A 25,792-nucleotide genomic window follows, 5' to 3' on the forward strand; every position below is an offset into this window, starting at 1 on the left:
GTTTGGGATGTGGGAGGGGGTTGGGGTGCGGGCTCCGGCTGGGCAGCGCTTACCTCAGGTGGCTCCCAGAAGCGGCCAGCATGTCAATGGGAACTGCGGAACCGGCGCTTGGGGTGGGGGATCCCCCTGGCTGCCCCTGTACCTAGGAGCCAGACATGCTGGTTGCTTCCAGGATCCGCACAGTGCCAGGGTAGGCAGGGAACCTGAACTTTTAACGGCCCAGTCAGTGGTGCTGACCCAAGCCTCCTGGGTCCCTTTTCGACCGGGCATTCTGGTCAAAAACCGGACTCCTGGCAACCCTAATTCAGCCTGTTCTTCATGTTACACAGTCACTTAAAATATGCACACCCATTTGACGTGGGACAGTAGCTGTTAAAAATCTTTAACTATCCATAACACTGTCTTCTCTAGAACATAATTTCACAAGATGCTAAAACTTTGCAAAATAGTTGCTAGTGCTAAGCCTGAAACTTCTCTGTGAGAGTTATAGTGGCAATGCAGAAATAGCACTGAAAGAGGCACATCAAGTAACAGTATTTGTATCTAGGGCATTCCATTTCTGCACTTTGCCTTATTCAAGTAACTAACAAAAGTACTTCATAGTTCTAGAAAGATTCAGGCAGACAGGAGCTTTACAAATATAAACAAAACACTAAATCCTTTCACTTGCATAGCTTCCAAACAAAGAAGCTAGCAGCCTATTGCAAAAGAGGTTTCCCTCACACCATTTTATTGGAAAACATGCATAAAATGTTTTGTCCTAATATAACCTTGTAAACAGGGTGAAATTCTGTCTGGATTGATGTCAATGGGAGCTTTGCCATTGACTTTAATGGGGCCAGGATTTCACCCTGAGACTGGTAATTTTAAATTATATTTAAAAATTACATGCTATTCATTTCATACATATTTATCACACTATAGTTTAGAACTACGTTAGCATCCGTAATTTTTGCCAATTAAAAGAAACAATTTTAAACTGCAAAGTTCACATATTTTACCTTTTTTTTTAAATTGCTCTGCAGGCCAATTCAAAGTTTGTTCTCTCTCTCTCATACATGCTTTTTAGTCACTATGTTATATTCCTCTAAGAATACCATTCATATCTGACTGTGTGCTTTAAATGAAAAGGGGAAGTTTGGTAACCCGCAGATATGCCCCTTGTGTATATGCAGACCACATCATAAAGACACCACAGCCAATTTGAATAAACTGACTGTATCTAATTTGGACTGAGTACCGCAGCATTTAGTTGAGACCTCTTATCTATTGAGGGAGTAGTCTTTCCAAGTTGAGGATTAGTATTCTCTTGGCAGTGTGGGAACTCTCCTTGTAGAAGGTGTTGTCAGATGCTACCGGTGTGGTGCTCTGCTTTCTCCTATGTTAATATCACTCAGCTGCGTGCGTGTGTTCCTTCTGTGTGCTGTCCCAGCTCTGCAGATAGCTGACACAGCAAACCCGACGAGAACCCCCAATAACCACAGAGTCTAGTAAGGTACGAAGGCACCTCGGCCAGGCTTATTGTGACCCTGACACAACTGCAGTTCCCCGTAGATTACTGAGTTTACCGGGCATACTACGAGAAAGTGCCTCTTGGCAATGGACTCAGCTCAGTCAGTGGCGGGACTTTCCACTGCCCCCTCGGCTGGACAAAGACACCACCCCAGGGATACATTTTTATACACAGGTACAAACAAGTTATACATCACTCCTGACGTATTGAGGTGCAAACCCTCTACGCAGTAAAGTGCCGCCTCTCACCTTATACATGTTGGTTCGATCAAAACAACTCTATCCATCATTTTACCCTTTTGCCCCTATCATTGGGATGGGTCGGCCTGTTCCATGTTATCTGTGGAATGTTCCAGTATAGTGTATGTTCTGATATCTGGTGTCCAGTACCTTTTAGGTATGTCTCTTTTTGCAGCATCAGCCCTTTCCTTGCCAGCTTCTGTGAGCAGGGCCTGCCTCTGGCTCACAGCTTAACTTTGCTTTATGTTAGCAAAGTCATGACCATTACTTTAGTTCAGGCCTTAGGCCTCACACCGGGCCTCTGATACCAAGGTTTATATCTCAGGGCCTCCTCTTACTACAGAAGGTGTCTTGTATGAATGGAGGAATGGTGTTTGATGCGCTATTGTTGGTTTGTAAACAGTTGCAGCCAAGCCCTGGCTGTATTTTATAAATGTTACGATAGGTTTCTTCCAAAAATTTGCAAAATATCTAAGAACTAGAAATAGCCAAAATTTTCCTGACTGAGAGCTATAAGATTGTTGAATAGTCCCCCAAAGGAAATAGACTGCAAAAAGTTCTAGAAATTATGCTTTAGGGGAAATATAGTATGGGAAACAAGCTTGCTCAGGGAAGGGGAAAGGACCGAATGACCTAATAGATCTTTTCCTTTGCTAATTTATGATTCCTTGCCTATTGTAACTTTTAGATGGATGTGATGCTATTTCTTGTTCACCAGATAATTTAAAACAAATGTTATTACAATACATATCTTCTACTTCATTATGATAAAGTAGAAATACTACGGTAAAAGAAATTTTAAATTAAAACCACTTTTAATAGTAACATGGCTTTTTTTAAATGTCATGCTCTCAAAGGTAAAAGGAGAGAGTTAGGCTGTTGTTTTTGTTATAGATTTGCTTAGCACTGACAATATTAAATAATACTTTTTAAAAACAAATGTGCTCACCTATCTGAATGTCTCAGATTATTAAAATAGAATATTTTAAAACTTTATTTTAATTTTTTCTATTTATACTGTTTAATGTTTTCATTTCTCTAAAGATACCATCTGACGTGGTGGTTCTCATTCTTGAGAACCACCCAGGGCAAGACAGGTGGAAATCCCTGAGCTCTTCACATTTTTTTTGGTCTTCTAAGCAATAGTGGCAGGACAGAGCACATACCAGTTTAGGTTGTGCCCAGCCTCTGAGCTTACATGATTGTTGCATCATATTTATTTTCAGGGACCAATTTTTTTTTTAAAATAGGAGCCTATAGTTAGGCTCTTAATTCCATATATAGGTCCTGAATAGATATCCTGATTTTGAAAAGTGCTAAGCACCCAATAACTCCTATTAACTCCAGTAGAGCAAGAGGACTTTTCTGATGTCACATATGTTTCCACCATAGAGAAGCATCATGATAGTAACTCCACAGGCGAGTATCTGACATTTCCCCTGTTTTTTTAGAAGTTAGCTAAGACACTGGGTTTTGACTTGGTGTACTGGTCTAGGAATCTACAAATGTCACCTTTGCAGGGCTGGCCCACCACATTTTGGCACCTGAGGCGGAGAGCTCAAATGACGCCCCCACGACCCCTCTCTTGGGCCAAAACTTTGAAAGGTCTCAATTCTGCCTTCTTCCTGTTCTACTCCTCTCATGGTACTGCTCTGCTACCTACCCCAATAAAGGAGAACTAACAATTTAAAATGCCTTGTTCAAAAATTTTAAGTAACACTTAACTTTCAAACGCCTGAACAGCAATGTAACTTTTCTTGTCTGCATAGTAAACACTGGCATTTTTATCTGTTTGAATAATCAAAGTGGTGCTTTCCATGCCTTCTTGGTTGCAAAGATTTGAACTGCTTCCTGAAGGTCCCCAGTCTGGGCCAGCTCATGCTCTATTGAGATGGTTGCAAGGTCAACCAGCCTCTCCTGTGTCATTGTGGAGCGTAGATGTGTTTTTATTAACTTCAGCTTGAAGAAGCTGCATTCTCCACTGGCAACTGTTACAGGAAGTGTTAGAAGTACGTGCAGAGCAGCAAAAGTATTTGGAAAGAGGGTGGTTATCTGATTTGTGCACGTATATTCCAGAACAGCCTTTGGAAATGGTCCTTTCTGCTTGATCCTGCTGAAATGTATCTTGAAAGGGCTTTCAGTTCATCACCTAAATCACTCCCATCAATATTGCGCATGTCGTTATGTGACAACAATGTCTCTACTGCCCTGCATTGCTGGTGTAGGTCTTCTTCAGGTTTAGTGAGGAATTTTGGAATATGATACAACATCCCAAATATACTGCTGTGTTCCTTGAGCTGCATGAAACGTTCTTCAACTGACTGTATTGCACAATCTAGCACCTGGTTAAAGAATTCAACTTTGAATTGTTGTTTGGGGTCTCTTATGGGATTATCCTGTGCTTCGTAATCAAAATGTCGTCTTCTTCGGTGACTCTTGTATTCTTGAATGGGTGGGAAAATAGCTTCAGTGTGAAGTTCCTCTGTCAACTTCTGTGCACTCTTCAGAACATTTTGAGATCCCTCATCTGACTGGTAAGACTGTAGGTATGACTTTGCTTTGTCCAGTTGTTCCATTGCTCCAGATATATCCAGGTCAACACCTTGGAGTCTCTTGCTTACAATATTTATTTCAAACAGTATGTCATGCCACAACACTAAGCCACACAGAAATGTGAAGTTATGTATGTTTCTGGTGATTCCATTTCCCTCTGCCACTCTTCTCCCATGAACAGTTCCTGTCATAGCATTATCCTCCATATTGGCAACAATGGCATCATCGATCTTCCCAATTTGGTGTTTGATAGGCTTTATCGCCTCCACTCGACTTTCTCATCATGTGGCACTCAGTGGTTTCAGTGTCAGAGAGAATGTTCCCAGATGTTGCTTCAAAATTTGCCATTGATGAGTTGATGCAGAGAAAAATACATAGATACTTTGAATTACATTAAAAAATTCAGCAGCTTCACTAGAAGCTGATGCTGCATCACTGACCACCAAGTTCAATGAATGAGAACTGCATGGGACAAAAAATGCTCGAAGGTTTAACTCTCGGACCTGTGTCTGCACTCCTCTGTTCTTTCCTTTCATGTTGGCACCGTTATCGTAGCCCTGACCTCTCATGTCAGCTATCGCAATTCCCGTATCTTCCAGCTTTTTAAGAAGCACATTTGTCATACCAGCTCCTGTAGTATCATCAAAGTCAATAAATTCCAGAAAATGCTCTCTGACAGTCACCATTGCAGGGACATTTTCACTAGGTTCTGTTGTTGTTACAAAACACACCATTGAAGTAATTTGTTCCGTATGGATGATGTCAGGTGTGCAGTCCAGAATAATAGAGTAATATCTTGCTGACTTCAGATCTGCCACAATCTTCTGTTTGACTTTTGTTGCCAGTAACTGCATGATCTCATTTTGAATTTTTTTTTCAAGGTAGTGGTGTGTGTACATTTCTTGGGTGGTGACTCTTCTTAGATGCTCCTGGAGTACAGCATCAAACTCAGCCATCAGCTCCACAATTTTAAGGAACTTTCCATTGTTTGGCACATACAGCTGATCTGAAGTGCCACACCATGCTAGGTTTTGGGTAGCAAGCATTCTCAGAATGGCAATGAGCCTTTTCAGAATATTTTGCCAGTAAAGAGACTCTGATGCAATCTTCTCTTGATGCTGATCATCTATAGTGGTGATGATTTACCTTAGTCTCATCTCAAGCTCTTTCCACCTATGGAATGCTCTCTGGTGATTTGCTGCCTTCTCATGGCATGCCAGATTTCTAGCCAGATTTTTCCAGTCCTTTGTTCCTGTAGAACCCAATGTAGCTGGAACATTAGACTGGAAGAGTTTGCAACAAAAACAGTATGCAGCATTCTGGGTTTTTGAGTACATAAGCCATGGCCTCTCCACTTTGTCACCATTGGGGATTTCACGCCAGTAATGTGTTGGATGGAAACTTCTATTTTCATTGTCTTTGGGGAACATGAAGTTTTTCACTTGCTGTGGCCCATGCAGTACAAGGAAGTCCTCAGCTACTGCTCAAGTGGGTCCACAATCCTGGATCATCTAGACTTAAGGAACTAAACTCAGCAGCAGCTGTTTCTTGCGCCTCCACCACACTCTTCTCTGATCTACACTTTTCTTCAGGAATGTGCATGGTTACATCCATTTGAGATGGAAATATGGATGCTGCAGTAGCTGCCGGGTCACCTGCACTCTGACTAACTGGAAGATCAGGTATCTCCTCACCACTCACATCCTCACTGGGGCTGGAAGGTTCACTGTGAACATTTGCGTCTATGTATCTCAGGAGAACTCTTTCCTGCTTAGATAGAAAAGCTTCCATTGCTTGCTTTCTTTTTTGAATGCTGCCCCAGAGGGGCATTTTCTTCTTTCACTCACTCTGTGCCAACTATAGTGGCTCTCAACACTCAATTGAAGGGGACAAATAAGCAGACTGATAGCAAGGCCTGAGTGAAGGAAGATATCAGCGTCTTAAGGGCCTAACTGGCTCCTACTACTTCAGTTGACTGCCTGTTCTCCTCAAGTGGGTTCAGGAAGCAGCAGGAATCAGGAAGCTCCCTGAGAAGCTGGTGTTAATCAGTCCAGGTTCCTAGGAGTGCTAGAGAGGTACATAAGAGGCTCCTCCTCCTCTCTCTCCTGCAGCTCCTGCTGCTTTCTGTTATTCCCTCTGACCTTTTCTCCTGCCTGCCTGTTATGTCTCTTGTGCCCTCCTTCCTCCAGCACAGCACTCCACCATCTCTGTGCATCTAGAGCATAGAGAATACATATGAACCAGCAGCAGACACAATTTTGTGCACTCTGGGTCCTCATGGCGCCACACCCCCCCCCCCCACACACACACACACAGTCTGGCACCTGAGGCGGCCGCCTCAGTTCGCCTCATGGTAAGGCCAGCCCTGGGTATGGCCTGTGTTCCTTGTTCCCAGATGTATAACCTTGCATTTGGCTGTATTAAAATGCATTTTGTTTGAATGGGCCCAGCTTACCAAGGGATGGATCCAGGTTGCTCTGTATGATTATCTTGTCATCATCATTATTTACCTTTCCACCAGGCTCCTCGGAAGCAGCTGCCTCCACCTGCAGGCACAACCCTGGCAGCTCCCATTGGCGCGGTTTCTGGCCAATGCGAGCTGCAACGTTAGAGCTCCAGGCGGAGGCAGAGCGCAGAACTGCCTGGCCATGCCTCCACATAGCAGATGTGTGAGGGGGATGTTGCTGCTGTGGGGGAGGTGCGGAGCCAGGTAGGGAACCTGCCAGCCCTGCCAATCTCCCCCCCCAAGCACCAGTGGGGGTCCCGGACAATGTGCTGCTGCCCTTCTCCCCCACCCCCAGCGCCTGGGCCGCCCTCCCCCAACACCCACGGCACCCCTGGGCAGCCTCCTCCCCCAAGTTTTAGTCACAGGTATTTTTAGTAAAAGTCATGGACAGGTCACGGGCCGTGAGTTTTTGTTTACTGCCCATGACCTGTCCATGACTTTTACTAAAAATACCCGTGACTAAAATGTAGCCTTAATCACGATCACTGGTCCCTAAGAAACCACCGACTTCCAGTCCAGTGATTAATTCATCTTTGTCCAAAATAATTACTTGGTGTTGTATGCAATACCTTTTGTGTTAGAAAATTATCATCCATAATTTTTAGAAACTCTAAAAGGGGGTTACCATGCCCTTAAACTTTTGAAAAAGATGGTCAGAGAGCTCACACAGTATGCACACTCTCCAAGGCTATAAATAAAACGCATATTATCCCAGAAGACTCTGTTAGCTGTATCTCCTGCTCTCCACATGAGCGCTTGGTGACTGAGGCAGAGATGGCTAGAGGGAAGACCAGCTGCTCTCACATTGCTTTGCCCCAGAATCCTAAGCACTGATGTTGAGATTTAGTCAAATGTTGGGTTCACCATTCCTCAGCTACAGCCCTCAGAGTCATGGAATACCCAGGGCTTCATCGCCTAAGGCCTAGTTAAGCTTTGAAAGAAGGTCTCTGTCCTGGTTAAGTCTCTTCCTCAGGACAAGTACCAAGAACTCAAGAAGCTTATGCTCAGGGTAGGCCTATCAAGAACTAACAGAAGGAAGGGGGAAGAGAAAATGGAGCTGCTGGCAGGCACAGTGCAAACTCTCCTGCCATCTCCTTTCAATTTGTCAGTGACACATCTGGCAATGTCACTTAGTTGCTGAGGTCCAAACTAGTAGTCAGTTTTATTCAAATCTGATGAGAAAAACAGATTTATCATAATAATCTGCTGACCCCAATGTAAAATCACTAGAAGATCATTCATGTGGTCATAGTTCATATATAAACTGCACCCTTAGATTGATGCACAAGTCTGTTTAGTTGAAACAGGTTCATGTCACTTTGAATATTTTTGCATCATTGCTGTCCCTGCTGGTCAATAATTTCTGGTTCCAGAATCTATTGACTGGCTGTCTATTGGCTGAGACATAATCACATGACCGAAAAGAGAGCAGACTCAGCCAACAATAATTCTCATGCTGCAAGCATGCTTAGAGCATACAGTCCTGAGAGATTTAAACTTATTCTGTTACATTGTATATTTTCTTGCTCTTTGGTTTCCAGCTATGTTTTTGACCCCACACGTTGTTCAAGAAATGAATTAAAAATATTGTGAAAACAAATTACCTATTTAGCCAAAATAGAGATGACTCAGCAGAAACTGATAGCTACAGTAAAAGTAGGCTACTGAATATTAGTTCATACTTTGTAAATTAATTCAGAGATACTATACAGTAGATCAAAAGGAAACTACAAAATATCAGTTACAAACATAGGCTGTTTTGTCTATAGTGACACAAGGCTTCATTCATCAGATATAAAATACAAAGCCATAAAGGTGGTATCTTCTGAACTTTGCATTTCCTGACTTTGGAGCACTCAATTTCTCAAATGTAATGTTGCATTAACACTATTTTTTTTTTACATTCACTATTATGCAATAGTTTACATGTGAATAAAACAAAAAAAGTAGAGTAGTTCGTTAAATGTGGGTGTTGCAACAGCTCCCCACTTCAGGTCCGGACCTTGTGTATATGACTGGCAGGCGTCCCATAGCTAAGGCTTTGGTTGCCAGCTCTGGTGACCCGATACTTTCTTATTGCTAACAGGGAAGGCACTTCTCATGGCAACTACTTGATTAGCTATGTTATGCATCTGTTTTCTTGTCTGCTCAGAGCTTTTTCATCTTTTACCTCAGTGTTTTTTTCTCTGAAAAGTTGTGTTTTGTATTTACTTCTCTTTTATTCTTTTGCTTTTTCGATATTTTTTGCTAACTTGAAGTTCACAAAATTGTTGGTCTTGGCAGTACTGATTAAGTCAGATGTGAAGTTGGTCCAAAAGTCCTCAAGGTGCAAGTCTTCTTAAATGTAATTTAAGATGGAGAGGACTGTAAAATCAGTGACTTGAAGAAGATGGAAGAGTCATGCAGGATAACCAACTGAATATGAGCTCCCAATGCAGTGGTGTGGCTATGAGGGCTAGCATAATCCTTGGCTATATAAATTAGATGGGGAGGGCTCTGAGTTACTACAGAAAATTCTTTCCCAGGTATCTGCTTGGTGAGTCTTGCTGACAAGTTCAGGGTCTAACTCATCATCATATTTAGGGTTGGGAAAGAATTTTTCCCCAGATCAGATTGGCAGAGACCCTGGTTTTTTGGCCTTTCTTTGCATCAGGGGGCACTGACGTTTAAACCGGTGTAAATAGTGGATTCTCTGTAACTTGAAGTCTTTATATCATGATTTCAGGAATTCAGTAACTCAGCCAGAGGTTAGGGGTCTGTTACAGGAGTGGGTGGGTAAGGTTCTGTGGCCTGCAATGTGCACAAGGTCAAATCAGATGATCATGATGGTCCCTTTTGACCTTAAAATCTATACATCTAGGAGAATGTTGAAAAGGTGTAGGAGGTGTTTATTACCACTCTGGATACAGCTTTGGTGAGGCCATTAATGGAATACAAACTGTGACCAGTTCTAGTGTCCACGTTTTAAAAGGATGTTAAAAAATTGAAAACAGTTCAAAAAAGAGGCACAAGAGTTATCTGAATTCTGGAAAACTTGCCTTACAGTGAGAAATTAAGGAAGCTCAGTACCATCAGCTTATCAAAGAGAATGTTAAGAAGTGACCTATCATATTATATAAGCACCTAAATTAAATGATGATTCCTGATAACAGAAGGCTTTTCAATTTAGCAGGCAAAAGCATAACAAGATCCTAAGCTGGAAATTGAAGCTAGACACATTTGAACTAGAAATAAGACACACTTTTTTCCAAGGGAACAGGTGGATTTTCTGTCACTTGAAATCTTCAAATCAGGATTTGATTGTCTTTCTAAAAGATATGGTAGTTCTAGTTCATTCAGAAATTATTGGGCGTGATATAGGAATTATTGCATGGAATTCTATGGCCTGTATTATGTTGAAGGTTAGATTAAATGATCATAATGGTCCCTTCTGGTCATAAAATCTATGAGTCAGTGTTCTCAAGTCAAGTTTCCCCTGAGGTGCTGAAACTGAATCATTGCCAAGCACAGAGCTGTAACACTAGCAATAGAAGTCCGATAGCACATCAGCATCCTCAAAGAATTTAGTTATATCAAGCTCATCAGAGCCAATGGAGACACTGATGTTGTGCAGTGTGACTAGGGTGACCAGACATCCCGATTTTATCGGGACTGTCCGGATATTTGCTCGTTTGTCCCGCGTCCCGACCAATGTTTGGTCGGGACACGGGACAAACAAGCAATTTTTGTTCTCCACTCCGGCTCGCGCCCCCTCCCTCACCCCAACTCCGCCCCCTTCTTCCCCCATGGATAGCTCCCCAAATCCCCACCCTGGCCCCACCCCCTCACTGCCCCATTGGATCCCTCCCCAAATCCCTGCCTCTTTCCGAAGCACGCCACATTCCTCCTCCCTCCCAGGCAAGCACTGGAGGGAGGAGGCCCGGGGACAGCAGGGTGAGTCCGGCCTGGCCCTGGCCCGAGCGCAGGCAGGAGGGCAGGGAGGTACCTGCAGGGGGGCAGCCCCGGGTCCGGCCTGGGGAACCGGCTCCCTACTCGCCCATGGGTGGGGGTGAGGGGGCAGCAGCTGCCCGCGTGGGGACTCCGGTTCCTCAGGGCTTCACTTCCGCCATGTGCGCCCAGGCCCCGGAGGGGTGTAGTTGGTGCTGGGTGCCAGGCGCATGCCTCTGCCTGACACGCGGCGAGGGAGAGGCAGAGGAGCGGCTGGAAGGGCCGGTCGGGCGGCGGCTCCGCCACGGTGCTGGGGATAATTAGAATCTGAGAGTCTGTCTGCCTCCGGGGGGCAGGGCGCGGGGAGCAGTGCGTGCTTGGCTGGGTGTGCAACCCTAGGTGAGGAGATCCCGTCCCGCGATGCTTGGGCGAGTCCCGGCCTGAGGGCCACAGCAAGATCCCGCTTCTCCAGCGGAGTGTAGCCCAGTGGCGTGAAGGTAGCTACAGCTCCGCACTCCCGGGCCCGCGGGGAGCTGGAGCCTGCCAGGGAAGGGGCTGCCACACACTGGTGCGCCCGCGGCCAGCCCAGGCCGGTCTCCACGCAGGGACTTGGCGGGGGCGCTCCCCCTGTCCGTGCCCATCTCCGCGGCATCGGGGTGTCAGTCCTCGGGCTCCGGGCGAGGGTTGTTGCATCCTGGGGGCCGCTGTTTACATCTGTGTGTGGCCGGCGCCAGCCTAGGCGCTTCCCGCTTGTTTGTGCTTTTTTTTTTTTCTCCCCACCATTTTTTTTTATTTTTTGGCTCCCCCCCCTTCCCCTTCCCCCCCCCCCCCCCCTCGCGTCCCAATATTTCGCCTCTGTGATCTGGTCACTCTAAGTGTGACCCACCACCTGGTGCTTGGTCGCAATTCAGAGGACCAGGTTCAGGGTGAGTAGAGCTAGTCACATCACTCAGTTCTTTAGATCATGCCTTATCTACCCACCATTCCTGACTCATGCTCTGTAGTGCGTCCAAATCCAGCAGTTTGAGCACTGGCAACTCACATCATTAGGTCAGAATTACACCTTCCTGGAGCTGTCGTCACTGAGGGAGCATGCATGGTGTTGATGCCTGTGTAACGCGACGGACCCCAGTCATTGGTGCAGGACCGAACCTGTGGCCTCTGGAACTTAGTGCATGAGCCTCCTCAGCATAAGCTAATAGAGCAGACTCATTTATATATATATATATATATATATATCTCCCTCTCTCTCTCTCAGAATACCACACCCCAGTTATCAGTGCCTTTGCCTTCAGTACTGGCTCTTGTGCTAATACTATTGGTGTTACTCACGCCAGCAGTCTTGGTGCAACTGGGACCAATGGCTCCTATGGTACCAAAGACACATCTGCCACCCAATTCTGTGCAGTACCTTAAACTATTATCTGGAGCAGAATAAATAACTGTCTTAGAGTATGTCTATACAGACTGGGTCAGCAGACTTGGGCTCACAGGGCTCTTGCTACCACGCTAAAAGCAGCTGTATAGACAGCACTTTGAAGTTGCAGCTTGGGCTGGCACTTGAGCTCTGAAGCCCTCCCTGCTCCCTCAGCTTCAGAGCCCGAGCTCCAGCCTAAGCCACAAAGTCTGCACAGCTGTTTTTAGCGCAGTAGCACAAGCCCCACCAGCGCAGGTCTGTTGACTTGTGCTGGGAGGCTTGCTGCCGTGTGCTGTATAGAAGTACCCTTAGAACATACAGGTTCTTATTTCTTTGGATCCTTGATCAATAGATTATGCTGTATCTGAGGGTATGTCTACACTGCAACCAGAGGTGTGAGTGCAGCTTGTGTAGGCATACCTGAGCTAGCTTTAATCTAGCTTGTGCAAGTATGCTAACACAAGCTGTAATCACACCTCAGACTGCAGTGTAAATGTACCCCAAGACAACTATTTCTAAATGAATCTATAGCTCAGGATCATTATAAGGCACATTCAGTCTGAAGAATGATTGATCCCATATCCAGCCTCAGATACAGTAGTCTCCAGGAGATACACAGAGCCACATGGAATGTGGTCCATATACCTATGCAAAATGGTATTGCCTGAATTCAGTGTTAGGTTGTGATTCTAGGTTTAGCTTCTTGGTATCACATAATCTGCCTCCAAACTGAGAGTGCTCCATCTTTCCTCGCCCATTTATAATAACTAGTGTTTTGTTTTGAGCTATCTTATTCTCCTTGCTAGAAAAATGTAATTATTTTTCCCCACCTGCAAAGAGCCTGAAGGTATCCTGCAATTACAGGATTCTTTTATTGTTGCCCCAAAACATTTGCTGAGCTTGTTAATATAAGTGGGGATCTGCTGTGACACTACTTTCAGAGAAAATAAAATTGCATACCTGTAATTCTTGTTTTCTGAAAGCACTTAGTCATGATAGATAGATCCGTGCTTACCACACACTGTCCCTGCAGCATTGCGGGATAGCTACTGTTCCATTCAGATTTATTCTTAGACTTTTTATTGTTCAAAAGGAATAAAACATATAGGGCAGTAGGCATTCCAGGCACAGACATGCACTATCATGCTATTGGCTGGCATGTAGATTTAGCTGATATTTCTCAGTTACCTGCATAAGTCATAAGCTCTAGAATCTACCTCTGCTGTTACTGTGCACCATCACATGAATGTCACATGAACGTTTTCTTTCCCCTTCCATTTTCATATTGTAAATATGAAATAAATCAAGAAATAATTGAGTATGTTGTCCTATATAAAAATTAAAACAGTACACTCGAAGGAATTTTAGTTGGCTAGTAGAAGAAAAGCAAACGAAGAAGTGGCTGGTTAGAGGCATATAGTCTGTACTAACTTTAGTACATATTTCCATATCTGCATATTTGTATATATGGTTTTGTGTCGAAAAATATTTATTTGGTGCATCGATGAAGTCTAGTTTCAGCTCAGCAGTTTGATTTTCATCTTTCTAGCTATTTCAGGTAATATTACTTGTTTTCCACAAGTTAGCTGCTGAAGTGTTGTATGGGGCCCCTTTTTCTCTGTTTAAATGTGTAAGACCCAGTAGCAATAACTATTGGAAATCTGGCTACAGTATAGTTTATGAACGTAAGAGCGAAAAGAAAATTGGAAAATGTAATGTTACTCTGAAGCATAACATAACTATGGCATAGAGCTCAACAAATGCACAAGGGCAATATCATAATGTGCAAGTGGAAAAAAGAGGTAATACATACAAAATGCATCTAAACATTCTGAAGAAAATTACAACTTTGTTTTGTAAAACCACACAGAAACATTGAGACTGGTTTATCAGAGCATACTCATTGTGTGAAAAATGTGTGATGTGAACATCGACAAAAATAGAAGCCCATTATACAAAGGTCACAGATTTCCTGTATTTGTAATGCAGAGATAGCCAGAGTATAGCACATAGAGCTCTATAGTGGTGGTCTAATGAGACTACAGATCCCATTGTATTTCATCTTGATCAGGATAATGCTGCTTTACAGCATGATACGGAGTTTGCACATTGGGACCTGTTGTTTCTAGGATCTGCACTTTGATATAAAAGATAAAGATGGCTGCAATCCATTCATAACATGCACATTAAAGGTAGGTTTCAAATGAAGCCTTTAGTGGGTAAAGTCTGGACACTGCTGTAATAAAATGCCCTGCAGCTCAATTTTTTTCTTTAATCCAGGTTTATAATGTAATTGTGCCTTTCTTTGTATTTGCTTATATCTGTAACTATCTCCCTTTTGCCAACATACTGTATTGTTCATAGTATTAAATTACACAGTTTAAAAGCCCCTTCTTTCAGAGTCTGCTATAATCAAATACAATTGGCACCTTTGCCTAAAAGCATCAAGATTTTTATGTCCGTAGGATGACGATTGGAAACAGATATTGGAAGTATGCTGATCTCCGCACTTTCACACTTTTTTGAGGGAGAAGATGGTTAATTCAGATTCGCAGGATTATTAGTGAGTCAATTTGTGACCCTTGAGGAGAGAAGGATTTTTTTACAAAAATACAAAAAAGTACAAAAATAATCTTGCAAGCCAATCAATTCCCCTCCCCCAAGCCTTTTCAGTTGTTCTAAAGAAAAATTGATTTGTGGCTAGAGGAAAATTTTAAACATTACAGCATTATTTAAAACTCCAGACTCTCTTTGTACTGTGTCAGCATTTCTGTCTGTAATTTAATTAAATACAGTTTTTAAAGTTTTGGGATTTAGCCACAAAATTCTTGGATCTTTGCTGAGTAGAGAAGGAAGGGAAAGATTACATAGCAGAGTATCGCACCTACAATGACGATTCCATGGAGTGATAAACTTGGTCTATTTATATGTTTTTCCTTTAAAATGTTCATGGAAATGTAATGCTTGAGAAATGTGCCAAATTTGCCGTCTCCAAGACTTAAGTACTTTCTTTATCCATACAACAGTTACAGTACAGGCTGAAGTACTGCAAACTTCCTCTCTCACCCTTCCTGGAAGGACTGTCTATGATTGAGAGGGGAGTTGGGCCTTCACACTGATCATTGGCTTCTCTTTTGAGACTGCCAACAAAGCTGAGAGAGAGAGATGAGGTAGAAAGTTGCTCCAATAAAAGATTTTACCTCACCTACCTTGACTTTCTTATATCCTGGAACCAGCATGGCTGCAAAGAACAAAGCTAAGATGAGCTGTGGTTTGGGGGCTGTAATCAAGTATCAGGATCACAGAGCTGAAACTGAAAACCATCAAGGTATTTCAGATAGTCCATTTAACAGCCATCAGATTAGCAGCTATTAACTATTTGAGCAGAGGTACATTTTGAAAGCTCATGATTTTTAAGTTATCAAGCATGATGTGATTTTCTCAAACATAGGAATCTGCTGTTTAGTCAGACTTGGAACTGCTGGATTTTTCCATGTTTTCCAAGTCTCAGAAATGGGCAAGAAGTTCCTCCCCATTCACCTCCTGTGCAGTCTGCCTGCCTGTGCTCTCTGCAGGTGAACTCAGTGAACTTTATTGACATTGCCCCCGTCTCCCGTGGCCATGCTCAGAGGCAGAGGTTTCCTCAGTAGCTCTCTGAGGGCTCTTTTCCTCTGGATTTATTTCCATCTTCTGCCTCTATTGCAGGTTGGTCTCCATCTGGCAGGGAGAGGGTGTTTGGGGAACACTTTGAGGAAACCCTAGATGAGTCAAAAGGCTCCTTTTCTTGGATCCATCTCCTTGCCTCCCCCAAGCACTTTCCACAGTTTTGTTTGGGGGGGTTATAATCAGTAAATACCTGAATTAATTTTCCCCCAGCATAGTTCCTGCGCTGTCTCAGTTCCTTTTTCAGTAGCATGTCTCAGGTCAGTCAGCAAGGGAACAAATATGTGCCATGTAGGACCCCTGGCAAGCTGCCACAGTGGCCAGTTCCTGATGCCCACAGTGTTTCAGCGAGAGCCTTAGCTCCCAGTACCTTTTCTCTGCCTTGTTCCCCCAGCCAGTCAACATCAGCTGAGAGGTCTCCCTGCTCAGGGAGATTCCTCTCAAGCCACAAATGATCCCCTACCTCAGTACTCTGAGTTTGAGCTGGTAAAACACAACTCGACCCAAAATGACCTGAAGATCCTGGCTGGATCATTGAACTTAACTCTCTTCAGTGTGCCTTCAGCCATCTCCCTGTAAATCCATAGGAAGTATTGGAATTGAAGTTAAGCCTCCCTGATACCTACGGAATATATAAAGAGTTGGTGGCAGAGGTGGTACTGTATCTTAGATAAGAAGAGCTGAAGTCCCCATTTTAAAATGAGTTTTGCATTCAGCTAAGTTTAGGATGTACAGCTCCAGAACAGCACAAAGACTTCTGGATATTTTTTTTATTACAGAAACTAGAGTCAATAATGCTGAGAATTTAAGAAAATCACTCCGTGTAAGTGAATTAGTTTTGAGTTTGGTGCGTCATGAATTGGGTAGAATTGCTGTTCTCTGTATCTTTCTGATGCTTTTACATTAGAGGTAGAAGTCACTTTAATTAAGTTTCCTTTAGTTCTAATCAGGCATTTATTTAAATAAATGAATCAGCAAGGATACAGAAGGGGACTCTGAATCCCATCATTCAGCTATGGCCTTTCTTTCATTGTTGCTAGGGAAAAACAAATACATATTTGTACAGCAAACTAATTTTATTTTGCTTATAGGTTGGATGAAAATGCAGATAGAAATTTAAAAAAATACATTTACTGTAGTTAGCTTATATCATGCTAGGCATATTTGGACCGCAGGCAGGCAAAGACAAGAGGCAAAGTTTGAATGTTCTTCTGTATTAAATAAATCCTGGCATCCCAATTTCGTTGGATAGAATGTGAACTAAAATTTCAGTGTCATAGAGTTTAAGGCCAGGGACCTCCAGATCATCTAATCTGACCTCCTGTATATCACAGGCTACTAAACACCACCAGCACACACGCACTAAATTCAGCAACCGAAATTAGAACAAAGTATTACAGCCCTCTGGAGACTATTGTGTGCCATAGGCGAAGTGGGAGAGACTGAGATGTACCAATGCCCGAGGACCCTGCACTGCAGGCATTGATTTCATGAGATGTATCCAGATGATCCTAGCAAGTGATCTATGCCCCATGTTGTGCAAAGGAAGGTGGAAAAACCCCAAGATACCTGCCAATCTGACATGGGGGGAAATTCCTTCTGGATCCCGAATATGGCGATCGTGATCAGTTAGATCCCAAGCACATGAGCAAGACACACCAGCCAAGCATCTGAGACAGAGAATACTAAGTGCCACCTCAGAGCACCAGGCCACCCTGTCCAGTGTCCCAGGCCACTGTGGCCATCTCTAAAGCTTCAGAGAAAGAAGACCAAAAAAAATTCCGAACGCCTCAGGGGTTCCCCTCCTGAACCCTACAGTTGATGGGCTGAAGCCCTGAAGAATGAGATTTTAGGAACATAATACATGAACCAGAAGGAAGCTCCAGGGCCAGCCCAGCCCTCTACCACTGTAGGCAAATCCATCATACAGTCCCTCATAAATTTATCAAGCTCTGTTTTAAGATTAATTAAATTGTTTCCATCCCACCCATGATCACAGTCAGTTGTTCTTGTGCCAACATAGTTGTTTAGTTTAAATAGTTCTTCTCCCTCCATGGTATTTACCCTCTACCTCCCCCATACGTGTTTATAGAGAGCAATCATATCTCCTCTCAGCCTTTGTTTTGCTAGGTTAAACAAACAGGTTGTTTTAGTCTCCGCTCGTAATCAGACTCTCCATTCCCCTGATCATCCTGCACATGTTTCAGTTTGAATTCCTCTTTGCTGAAGATGGATAACCAGAACTGTACGCAATACAGGGCCTTGTACTGTGGCACTAGCATTTCCCTATCTCTACTGGAAATATCTTGCCTTCTACATCCTAGGATTGCATTTCCTTTTTCACAACCATATCACATTGGTGGCTCATAGTCATCTTGTCATCAACTAACACACCTAGGTCTCTCCTCTCCTCTTTCATTTTCAACTGATTCCCCCACAGCTTCGATCAGAAATTCATTGTGCTTTTTATAGACACATGCAGCTTATTCATTTCCAGTTTTTGTGACAGTACTGTTATACACTTAGTTATATGTTCACTTGTCTTTATACCACTCTCTACATATTTGATAAAATCACACATTATTTTAAAAAAAAGGAAAACAGCTTAAACTTTAGGACACTGGTGTTTTCAAAACACTCATTGAACGATTAGGGAAGTGCATGGCTAGGTAATCTTTTAGAGATTGTGTAAAAGTTACTTTCTCGTGAGATTGCTTTCCATATTTTAACGTTCAGGTCTCTTTCTCTTTCCCTGTATGTAGAATTGTCTAGAATTAAGTCATGCTAAGTTCAAGGCTGTGAACTCTTGAATTCTAAAAATGCCACTCAGTACAACTAGCTTCTCCCCTCCCCTTCCTCCTCACATTTAGATTCATCACAATCTGTTCTCTTTGCTTTGGCTATATCTTTCAATCCCCTTTCTCTCCAAAGAATAGCTAGTTATTTCTTACTTGTTTCAGTGTATCTTTATGGAATTTATTCTCAATATGCACTGCCTTAGTATACGTGCACGAATTCTATTTTTTCTGATATTATGAGACCTTTACCTGTTAACTGCAGGTGGTACATGAACAGTTCCTTTGGCTCAGCTTCATCCAGTCTCCTTCTGCTTCCACAGACTCTTGATTGATCATACACTCTTGTTACTGAGAAGCTTCACATAATGACTTCAACTTCCCTCAGCAGATATTTTTGATGCCTGGCATCCTTGCTTCACGTTGAGCCCTCTCTGGTAATCGAGACAAAACCTTAACTGTAGCTTCAGGAATAACACAAATCACCACCACTGCCCTCTTTCCAGATTTTATTTTTACAAGGGAGTAAATTCATCTATTTTAGCAGCAGATTGCCTGGCAAAGAAAAGGAACTGAATAAAATGAAGTTTAACTCTCTTTTCCAAGGGACATTGGGAGCCCTCCAATGATAGTGATGCATTGAGCACTAGGGTCTCTCAAAAGCCTGTCACTAGAAATACTTTTTTTTAAAAGATTAACTTCAATAATTTTACAAGAAAAACATACAGTACAATATTCAGGACACTTCAGTACAGTAAAATTTATATTCAGTGGGGCTTGCTATTTCCTCTTTAACACCTTTAGGGTACGTCTACACTACCCGCCGGATCGGAGGGTAGTGATCGATCTATTGGGGATTGATTTATCGCATCTAGTGTAGATGCAATAAAATCGATCCCCGATCGCTCTGCTGTCGACTCCGGAACTCCACCACAACGAGAGGCGGAAGCGGAGTCGATGGGGGAGCAGCAGCGGTCAATTTGCCGCCGTCCTCACGGCCAGGTAAATCGACCTAAGATATGCCGACTTCAACTACGCTATTCGCGTAGCTGAAGTTGCGTATCTTAGGTCGACCCCCTGCCCCCAGTGTAGACCTAGCCTCAGACTACCTGGCCAGGAGTCAGATGCTCAGTCTACAGGCAAATTCCATTCACATTTTTGAAATGGAGCATGTAATGACAAAGAATATGAATATGTTCCAATAATTTAATTTTTCCATCCTATCTAAGATTATTGTGTTACAATTCTTCTTCATGGTCACCATTTTACGTACCTGAAAATATGCCCAGGAAGAAGCGTCATATAACTATCAAAACAAAAGGAAAAGAAATAAGTTTTTGACCCTGTGCTACCAAGACTGCACGTTTGGGTTCCTAAATGTGAGAGATTTCTTCACGAATTATGTAGGTGCAAAGCTACCCCTCTGGTTACAACCCTGATATCGGCATGCTCTCTGGCCTCTGTTCATAGGATATGATGGCTACGTAAACACAAACAATACGGTCATCAGCTACAACACATGCAGGCAGAAGTAGAGGTAGAACTAAGGGACTTCTGATAACGGTGATCGGAATGCTAGGTTACATAGGTTAGTTGTGTGCACATTTAGATTGTATCTGGTCATGCCATTAAAATATTAATATAAATAAAATATCTGTAATGTCTATTGGCCCTCTGCCTAGCCATTATTAGTTGAAAGATCCCTGTAGTCAGGTAGAAGTGAGTATTGACTAGGAGTTCAAAAGATGATGGGGGGTGGTTTTACGGGTTAGTTTAGGGAGGGAGGTTCCATGGGGTAGAGGTTACATGGGAGAAAGAAGAAAGGCATTTGTGGGAGAAGTGAACAAATAGGCAATCAAAGCCAGCATAGAGTCAGGATGCAAGGGCCAGGCTTGTTCATGGGAGGAGGAGAACTAGGAGCACAATTAGGTCTTGTTAGCAACAGCCCTGCTGGTAGTTTAGTGTACGGATTCCCAGGGTTCTGAGCTATCAGCAGGCAGAGGTGCTAGCCTGGCAATTCCCTGAAAATAGTGACTTTAATCAATTAAACTGACAAGCTTTCAAGCAACACAATCCCTTTACCATACTACGGAAAACAGAACATGGATGAGTTGTACAATGGGCAACAAATGTTGAAATGTAGGTACACTTGCAGTGCCTAGTTACTGTGTTATTCCTCATTTTAACTGTACAGAATGCCAGAAATACTACGGGTGAAGTAAATATTATGGTGTGGTACATAACAAGGTTTTAACTATGTTTATTATAGATATATGAGCAGATTGAAACCTTGTTATTAAATATAGGGACACGATAGATCTAAGACCTACTTTCCAAAAAAGTTAGGTGCAGTTGAGAGACAGCTTTTTTTTTTAATTAATTAGTTTAAATGGAAAGAGGTTCTATGGGACAGCTTCACTGCCTATTTTAATTTTGCAAAGAAAGGCCATAAATTGACACCCTAAAAAGATAATGCATTCTCCAAGAATAAAAACCTCTAACATTAAAAAATATATAGTTGTACAGATGTGTGATTTATCAATACATCCATGAAATATTTTTTCATAGATTTTATAGCAAAGAGAAATTAATCAATGTGCTATGCTGGTTCAAAAAATCAGTGAAATTATAAATGGCAGGTAAATACTAAAATTGTATTTAACTCCTCACACAGTCCTTTTGAAAACATGGCCAGTTATTAAAAGAATAGATTTAATTTGATATACTCTTCCAGTGTTGCAACTTGCAACCTTACTAATCTTATACATGCGGTACCTCTAGGGCTCAGTAACTCCATTTGAAGGAGTTTGCTTATGTCCATAGACCTGTATAAGTACTGTTCACCATGCAAACAATTAACATATAAGCTGAACTGTCAGTCTCTGTCTTTTGGTGAGAAAGACAAGGTGGATGGGGTAATACCTTTTATTGGACCAACTTCTCTTGGTGAGAGAAGAGACACTTTCAGCCTCACAGAGCGCTTGTTCAGATCTGGTAAGACAGGCAGTTACCAAATAAAAACTGTCTGTTCAAGTCTCTCGCTTGTAAAATTCAGGCATGCTGTAAGCTCAGTGTGTTTTCATTTTTTTTACAAAGGAATCAAATTTGAATTAATTTAAAATTATTTCTTGTCATTTTAAACACTATTTAAACACTATTTGATTAGATTCAAAGTGATACTTTTTTCAGTTCTACCTTTGGATTCCGTTGTTTTGTTCGCTTCATTTAAACTACGCTGCAACAAGTGACACCATTTTTTTTTCCTACAGCAAATGAAACTTGCAGCCGAGTCATTGAAGGAAGAAACACATGGAGAAAAGAAGATGAATTGAGCATTAGCATGTGAACATGCTTTTAAAGTATTTAAAATCTTACTGTATTTGCACTCTACAATGTATTACTCAATAGATAGTATCTATTATCTGTACTTGGTCATCAACACTGATTGCTTGACACAATGAAAAATTGTTTCCCCTTTCCTTTTCCTCTTCATTTCATATGGAATATTCAACAGTTGTCTGGTGAGACAGAATACAGAGCATCACTCCAGTTTATGCTAGATCTGGTTGAAATATGTCATAACCAACTGGACATTATATCAAAATTATATGAAACAGATCTTTAAGAGTAGGTATCCTGATCTAAATGTAGTCTTGATCTGCAGCTTTTCAAGAGAAGGTGTGCCTGGTATATTAGTATACTTAATTCTTAGTGTACCATTCCTTATGCTTGTTAACCATTTTTGTCCTTGTAGTAGAATAGTTAATCATTTCCAAAGGCATATCTTTTTTTTTCAAAGACAGCTTATTATACACTGTTCACAGCATTTACTAGGAAATTAAGCTAAATTTTGTTTATTACATAGTGTGATGTCTGATTTTTTCCATAGGACCAATCACAAAGCTAGTTATTTGGAAATGTATACTATAAAATGAGATTACAATATGTTTATTTTATATAGAATCTCAATTAAATTATTTTCAGATGCTGGTAAGAAAGCATTTGGCATGAAACAGGCATTGCTGATTAGTAGTTTATGAAGATGAACGATGATTGTGTATTCTTTTCATTTAGCATTAACTCTGATTACCATTTGGTTGTTCTTCAGAACAATAGTCCTGTATTAATGGATCGTTTTGTTAACTGAAATGATAGTAACAGAGCTATTAAAATGAACACTCCATAGTTGTATGTCTGATACTTTCACACATGTACTGAGATATTTGACTCTTTCTTGCATATCATGAAAATGTAATTCTCCTAATTTTAAATGGTTTTCTGACGGTAATAAGCTCAAAATCTATACTTCTGGTCATGTGGCCTCACGTCAATTTGTTTTCTATTGATATACAACTTTCATCTCTGTCAGAGCCAACTTCCCTGGATGTGAAATACTTTTATGTTAGCTACACAATCCTATTTGGATAGATCTGATGAAGATAATTGCACTGACTTGGATATATTTCAAAATTCTACCACAAGAGAACCTGTCACCTGAATACTTCATTACACAGCAAACTTTTACATTTGTAAATAACAAATACTCATGACAAAGGCTACTCATCACAGAATAACACAATTAAGCTAACGTAGAGCCTTCTGTGTGGAGTTTAAAGTTTTGATTTTTGGATCTGTAAAGTGCTAAATGACCTGAGATTACTCTTCTCTCTCTCTCTGTTTTACTGTCACAGCTGTGATCAGTGGAAGCTGGGGCTCCCTTGGCATATAAGAGAGGGAACTGCTGGCAGGGTGTTCTCCATGAAGACCCTTCAGCTATGGAATTCATTCCCCACTTTGGTCTAAAATAGCCCAGATTTATTAAGATTTTTGGTATGTGCAAAGCCAAGCTCTTTGAACAGACATTTGGGGGAGAGTTGAAGATCTAAGGGTTAGATCTCTTTTGTGAATATTAGTAATGCATAATTTTGTTTTGGAATATGTCCCTGTGAGCGGTGGTTTGTTGGCAATTTGTTGTTGATTTAAGGAGAGATATGATAGAGATCTATAAAATCATGAGTGGTGTGGAGAAAGTGAATAACCCTTTCACATAACACAAGAACCTGGGGTCATCCTATGAAATTAATAGTCAGCAGGTTTAAAACTAGCAAAGGAAACAACTCACAGTCAACCCGTGGAACTCATTGCCAGGGTATGTTGTGAAGGCCAAAAGTATAATTGGATTCACAAAAGAATTACATAAGTTCAATGAGGATAGATCTATCAATGGCTACTAGTCAAGATAGTCAGAGGTGCAACCATATCTCTGCACGTCCCAAAGCCGCTGGCTGCCAGATGTGGGGACTGGATGATGGGATGGATCACTTGATAATTCTCCCGTTCTGTTCATTCCCTTTGAAGCATCTGGCATTGGCCATTGTCGGAAGACAGGATACTGGGTTAGATGAACCATTGGTCTGACCCAGTATGACCGTTCTTGTGTTATTTATATTACCTTGGTTGCATAGGGATTGCATTTTCCATTGATGGCAAGGGTGCCTAGAGTGTGGCAAAGGCATTTTTATGGTAGTTAATTGCATGTAGAGGGAAAAGATATATAGTAAATACCATCAGAAACATGCGATCTACAGCTTGTGTTACCAAGAAACTAACCAGATGTAGACTAAGCTCCTCCATTGCTATTAGAGAAAGGGAGAAGAGGAACAAGGAAACTATGAGTTTGAGGCTCTGACATGAAACATTGATGTACTTTTTTCAAATAGCTTCTAAGTAGGAATTGGGTGAAGTACTGAGTGTCTTGTGAAATTACTGCAACAATAAAATTAGTGTCTTGATCAGAGACTGGTGTACTCCATGGCACACAGTGGAACCAAACTCTGTAGCAAGAACCCTTAAATTCCATTATAGTGTTAACTACTTCAAGGAGATACAGACATGTATTCCATTTAGGTGTGTGCGTGCCCAGCATGCTGGAGCTGGAGACTTTTGCCTAGCAGTATCCATACAGGGGTGGCACTCACGCCTCATGGTTGTGGCCCCTTCCCTGGCCCCCTCTGTTCCTTTTCACCACCCAGAGCTGGAGTCAGAGCTCTGTGTGGTTGTAGTCTCACAAACTCCCATTTAGTCTCAGCCTAGTTCATTGTATATAATTAGTTAGTGTGTGTTAGTAGTCAGTAGATAGTGTTAGTTGCTAGATTGTGTTCCTGAGTGATGCCCTCATCGGGATTTAAACATTGTGCTTTGTGTGAAGGAGCGATCCTGAAGAGTGATCCCCCTCACACAGTGCTTGCTCTCTCTTGGTGAGGCCCACCTCAAAGAGTGTTGTTCAATCTGTAAATCATTCAAGAAGTGGACTTAGGTGATGTGGAACTTTCACCTCAAGCAGCACCTGCTTGAACAGGCCACATGGCCTGATCTGGTACTGAGGCCCTCCTTGTGCCAAAGATTGCCCTCGGGCTCAGAGAGCGCTGTCACCTTTTGTTCCAGGACAGGCACCTCTCCAAAGACGCGAAGGAGCCGTTCTCTGTCCTCAGCACTAAGGAAGAGGTCTCACAAGTCCAATCAGGACTATTCCATGGCGCAGGGCAACTCCTCTTCCTCCCCCAGGAAAAGGGTGGGCTAGACTGGGACTGGTTCTGGTACATGGGATGGCACGTATGCCTCTGACCCTCCCATGGTACTGAGTAGGAAGGGCAGGAACCCCGTGTTGTTGACTCTACTTCTGGTTTCCAGGCGTCCGCTGAGTCTAGTTGAGCCAGCGCTAGTCATAAGCAGACTAAGCAATTGCTTAAAGTCCCAAGCAGCTCAAAGGGGGTCCCCTTTATTAGTATGTGTTGGGGGGCAAAAATATTCCTGCTTAGGGCCCTCAATGGGCTAACATTGGTGCTAGAGTCCAGTACTGACAAGGGCGATGCCAATACTGACTGTGTCCACTGTGTCAACGTACCATGCTGCAGCAGACGTATTTTGCTTTTCTTTTCCATCCTCGCTGCTGGTCCAGGACTTTCCGAGGCTCGTGCCTTCGGCAGTCCCTCCAATGGAGGATGCCGCTGAATCTTCATGCCCCTCAGCACTGCACCCAGATGCTCCCCTCTCTGTGGTGGGGAAGGAGCCAGTACCGGAATCAGTATGGGGGACCTCAGTACCAGGACCCTCTTTGGCCCTTCTGTATTCAAAGCCGCAGATGCTCCCATGGCAGCTTTCACTGCCCTCGATGTTGTT

The 25,792-nt window shown here is 42.5% G+C and overlaps 1 protein-coding gene across 3 annotated transcripts in view; it reads left to right on the forward strand.

Moving 5' to 3' along the window:
- ANO10 (anoctamin 10) overlaps nucleotides 1–22,798 on the forward strand; it is a 233,773-nt gene extending 210,975 nt beyond the window's left edge. For all 3 annotated transcript variants that reach the window (XM_034760861.1, XM_034760862.1, XM_034760863.1), the window contains one exon: nucleotides 21,883–22,798. In XM_034760861.1, the coding sequence (XP_034616752.1) occupies nucleotides 21,883–21,945 (63 nt within the window). In that variant the 3' untranslated portion in view covers nucleotides 21,946–22,798. The remainder of the gene's footprint in view (nucleotides 1–21,882) is intronic.
- Nucleotides 22,799–25,792: the final 2,994 nt, after the last annotated feature.

The sequence above is a fragment of the Trachemys scripta genome, chromosome 2 (genome assembly GCF_013100865.1).
Source record: "Trachemys scripta elegans isolate TJP31775 chromosome 2, CAS_Tse_1.0, whole genome shotgun sequence".
Classification (NCBI taxonomy): domain Eukaryota; kingdom Metazoa; phylum Chordata; order Testudines; family Emydidae; genus Trachemys; species Trachemys scripta.